At 34.1% G+C, this 5,222-nt stretch overlaps 1 protein-coding gene across 1 annotated transcript; it reads right to left on the bottom strand.

The window, feature by feature from the left end:
* Positions 1-1,145: 1,145 nt before the first annotated feature.
* Positions 1,146-4,219, bottom strand: LOC110710814 (cytochrome P450 CYP72A219-like). Its single transcript, XM_021889156.1, has 5 exons — positions 3,925-4,219; positions 3,176-3,393; positions 2,263-2,507; positions 1,689-2,106; positions 1,146-1,574 (listed from the first exon to the last, which is right to left on the bottom strand). Exons 1-5 carry the CDS (start codon positions 4,217-4,219, stop codon positions 1,146-1,148), a joined length of 1,605 nt encoding a protein of 534 aa, XP_021744848.1.
* Between the last annotated feature and the right edge of the window lie 1,003 nt (positions 4,220-5,222).

Genomic DNA, 5,222 nt, shown 5'->3' with positions numbered 1-5,222 from the left:
TGTTTTCAAGAAAAGTAAAACCTTCAAAAAACTGTATTTTCTGCCCTTTGAAAACTGAAAACTCAGAATATCTCTTCCTTCTTTGCTCTAGAGCTACTGAATTCTGGGATCAAAATGGATGTGCCACCAAAATTTCAGAAAACAAACCTTGAATCAACCTCTCAATGGGTTCTTAGAAACCTAAAGTCAAAAAACAAAAATCCCATCACAACCTTCCTTAGAACACCATCTTCAGCTTCTTCCTTTGGCATATTTGGAAAAGAAGAAATGCTTGGCTATTCTCAAAACAAAATATCCCCTCACAAAAATCATCAACCCATTGCCTTTGGTCTGCTGCAGAGTGGTTTTTCTCCCAAAACCACTCTAGCAGAACAGAGATCATTCCTCCAGCATGGGTTCCTCCTCCTCGCTCCTTCAAAAAAATCAATATAGATTCCTCTTTTATTCACCATACAAAGGAGACAGGCTGTGCAGGTGTTTGCAGATATGATTGTGGAAATTGGATTGAAGGCTTCCAGTGGAGAGGTTTTTCTACATCCCCAAAAGAGGCAGAGATTAAAGCCCTATCTATTGCTTTAACCTGGATCCAGAATCAAGATTGGAACTACTGCCAGATTAAAACTGATTGTAAAACTATGGTCCAAGACATGAATGGAACTAATACAAATTATCTAACTCCCAAACAAATTGTTTGCAGGAAGCAGCTCCAGCAACTAACTGAAGTGCAGCTATTCTATGGAGAAAGGGGGAAGAATCGAGTTGTAGACATCATGGCCAAAGAAGCAAGGAAGACTCTTAGTGTTTTGAATCAAGTGTGCTGGTTGCAATATGCACCAGGTTTCTGTAATGCCTTATTAGCTTTTGACTCTGCTAATTTAACTATGGCTACTAACAATCATGATGTAACTTTTGGGCATTCCTGGGAGATGCCACCAAACACTAGTACTGTTTAATTAATTACCCCTTTTCTTTTTTTTTTTTTAAAAAAAGGGGGAGTGTATAACCATCACAAGTTAAAATTGAAATCTAATATGTTTGCATCCATGATAGTTCTATTTTGAAGACATCCGATTTGATCTAATTTTAAAAAGAAATTACAGGGAAAAACTTTCAATAATTTATTGGAATAAACACAACATACTAGCTTAAAGTTTATGTAAGATAATGGGGACACCATGTTGGGGTTGAAGGGCTATAAAAGTTGTAGGAGCATGGGTGTATGATGGTGAGATTTCAAAAGAGAAGCATTGCAAAATCATAGACAATGCCATTTTAGCCTCAATCAGTGCAAAACTTTGACCAATACAAATCCGAGGTCCCCAACCAAAAGGGAAGTACGAATTGATTCCCTTAGTTGCCTTTGAAATCCCTTCTGAAAATCTTTCTGGTTTGAATTCTTTGACATCTTTACCCCAAACTTCGGGATCCAAATGAGCATGGAGTATTGAAAAAGAAACTGCCACCCCGGGTGGTATAACCAAATCACCTAATCTTGTCTCACAACCGTACACCTTTCTTGAAGTAGCAACTATAGACGGATACAACCTTAGCACCTCATACAATATCATTGTCACCTAATAAGAACAATTACAAACAAATTGAGTAACAAGTACGTAATCTATGTAAATACATACTTGTAAGATTTAAGACTTGAACAATTAAAGTGTGAAAATATATAATAGGCTTACTATCTTTAAACGACTATTTAAGCCATCATAGTCAGGGTGGTTCATGCCAAACGTAGCAAGAACCTCTTCACGAGCTCGTGTTTGCCATTCTTGGTGCTTTCCTAACAAAGCAATAGTCCATGCTAGCAACACTGAGGTAGTCTCTTGGCCAGCTAAGAAGAATAACTTGCACTCGTCGATCACCTCTTCGAAGCTCATTGCAAGATCAAGGCGTTTCTTACTACTACTTTCACTCTCACTCTCACTCAATTGTTTAGCCTCTTTAGAATTTGAATCCAAGAGTATCCCCAACAAGTCATCTTTGGCCGGTTCTCCGGCTTCCATTGTTTTCTTTCTTGTGTTGATTACCGTCTTCAATAGAATTTTTATTTCGGCATTCATTTCATCCATCCTCTTATTGCCTTTTGTTGGCAAATATCTAGTGAACGCATATACATACATGATCAATTATTAATATCTAAGTATAATTTATAGTCTCTAATTTTGTTTAATATAAGGTTTAATTTTATCATAATATTACAAGTTTCAACCCTTGAAAGGTAAATAGAAATTGAGAATAAATAATGTAACTTACTTCCATCCTGGGATATAAGCATATTTGATAAGACGAATAATAAGTTCCTTTTGCTTTGTGAGAAGTTCAAATATCCTTTTGCCGTCCTCAAAGCTTCTACCAAACGCAGCTCGGGATATGGCGTTTGCAGTTAATTTCGTAAAGTGCGGCCAAACATCTATTTCTGAAGAACCTGTTTTAAAAACTATCTTCTCCCAGTTGTTTATTGTTTCAATGATACTAGTTTCAAATGCTGGGAGCATAGGCTGCACGAGTAGAGTGAAGTAAATTGGAATAAAACCTAGCTCAAATGTTATATATGTACAATAGTTTCAATATATCGCGTATAGTTTAGACTTATAATCACCCTACATATGTAATATACAAAGTATGTACTTCGTAATAAATACATGTCAGAACATGACTAGATTTAGCAAAACTAACCTCAATTTTGATGAACTAACTTTAATTGAAGTGGTAAAACAAACATCTTTTATTTTCATATTGGTGATTACTTATTTTAACTCGATTCCTTTTTCCTCTAAAAACCTATTTCAGTATCTTAGATAGACGCCTCAAAAACAATAAAACCTCCTCTCTTACAAATTTTCACTCGAATAAATTTTTGTTTTTGTAAAAAGAAAGAGGGCATTAATTAATAATCAGAGAATGTGCAAAGTTTGTTTGGCTTCCCATAGGATAGCCCAATATTACATCCCTGGATTTTCATCCCTAGAAATATTACTAAAGTCATAGTCTAAAGCATTAATACATATACTAGGAGGAACATGTATAATACAAATCTGATTCAAAAAATTTAAAGTTCCTCTTGCATCTTTTACTCGAATAATTGAACATTAACAAAAAAAAACAAAAAAACAAAAAAAAATAACAAAAAAATAAGCACTTGATATTGAGACTAAGGGAGTAATACCTTTAGCTTATCGAGATGAAATGCAGGGGTGAGAATTTTCCTGTGTTTAGCCCATTGATGGCCTTCATAATGTACAAGTCCAGGCGAAAATGTTTGAATAAGTGGATTTAATTTTGGTTTTCGAAATTCGTTCATCCTATTGAATCCATCCTTTATTTGCTCAGGCTGTGTAACAAGTATTGTTGGCACAGGCCCCATCCAACTGAAACAATTTGAACCTGCATTTATGCATTGTTGATCAATTAGGTCTCTTGTGCATGTTCCAATTTCATTCAACTATACATATTTGGATCGTAATATATAATACAAGACATTCAATATAATTTTTCAAATACAAACAGCTCAAATACGACATACATAATGAAAATTTTATATTAGTCATTTGAAATATGACAAATATAATATTTTGATGATTATATAGTTTATAATTGACATATTTTTTTCCTAGTAATTAATTATATTACTTTATTATTGGTAAAAAAATGGTACTATCAACAATAATTTTATTATCAAATTTTTAGTTTCATTTATATTATTTTTATTCTTATTTTATAGTTTCTCGAAAAATATTTATTATATGTTGGATTAAAAACTTACAAAATTATATTTGCACTGTAGATATTAATTATAAGGATAATTGTTGCCATTTTATAAAGTGAATAATGAACCAATCATATTGTATATCATTAATTAAAATAATATAGTAGACATATTTCAAATGACCGCTGTAAAAGTACATAAAATAATACCAGATTTGGTAAGAAGTCGATGGAGTAAGGGTTGAATACGATGGTAATAATCATGAGTAAAACGAATGGGTTTCACCATAGCTTCACTACGCAATTGGGAGGCTTCCTTCATGTCTCCAATCAAAAATCGATACGAGTTTCCAACAAGACCTTGTTGTCGAAGCGATTTCTCTAAACCTTTGGGCGTAAACCAAACAAAGTTTATTAAATTTAACAGCCATCTCAATACCACAATGCACAACAAAACACAAAGTGCATTCACAATCAAACTTTGGCTCTCGAAAATGATCATCATTTGATCTTTAGTTTTTTATTTGGTGTACTCAAACTATGAAAATAGACATGACTTATTATATACTTGTACTTGGTTACATATCCTTCATCCAGACTCGAGGAACACCAATACATTGGACCCTTCGGTAAGAGCCACGATTGAAGAGTATGAAGACGCTCATTTCTTGTGGACAACCTGAAAAATCGCTTCTGTGTGGTTAGTGGCACTCGAATGTGTCAATTGAAGTTGTCCTTGGGTGAATGCAAGCAAGGTTAGCCTCGAACAACAGATAGCATGGCAGGGTTAGCCCAATTAAAGAGTGGGTGAACGAGTAGATGGACTTTATTATTTCAGTGGTGTTCCTGAGGTAAAGGCTTTGAAGATAGATGGTGTTCAATCGACGGAGTTGTGGCATCAACGAATGGGACACCCTATGTATAAAGTATTGCAACATCTTCTAGTTGTGAGTAGTTCTAGTAGAACTCTTAAAAATAAATCTTGTGATGTATGCCCTACGACTTATTGGCTAAACAACATATGAGTAGTTTTCCCATTTGCAAAAATAAAGTAAGTAGTTTGTTTGAACTTATTCATGTAGACTTGTGCGAGGGGGACCTTACAAGACACCGCGGACTTGTTGTTTTCACTATTTCTTAACCATAGTTGATGATTTCTCAATAGTAGTGTGGACGTATTTAATATGAAATAAAACTGAAGTTGAATTCATGTTTCTTAATTTTATTATTGCTTTGGTGAAACGTCAATTTGGTCATGAGTTAGATTAAAGTGGGTCGTAGTGATGAATGGAACGGAATTTAATTCTTTGAATTTTTTTTTATTTTATTTTATTATGGGATCATATTTGAGATTTCATTTGTGAGAACCCCTCAGCAAAATAATGGTCGTGTTGAGAAAAATCATCAACATATACTTAATGTGGCTGATGCTTTGAGGTTTCAAGCAAACTTACCCCATAATTTTTGGGGGAATGTGTCCAAGCGGCTTGTCACTTGATTAGTTAAAC

The sequence above is a fragment of the Chenopodium quinoa genome, unplaced genomic scaffold (genome assembly GCF_001683475.1).
Source record: "Chenopodium quinoa cultivar QQ74 unplaced genomic scaffold, ASM168347v1, whole genome shotgun sequence".
Taxonomy (NCBI): domain Eukaryota; kingdom Viridiplantae; phylum Streptophyta; class Magnoliopsida; order Caryophyllales; family Amaranthaceae; genus Chenopodium; species Chenopodium quinoa.
Note: the sequence above shows the minus strand (reverse complement) of the source record. Positions and strands in the feature narration are given on the sequence as shown.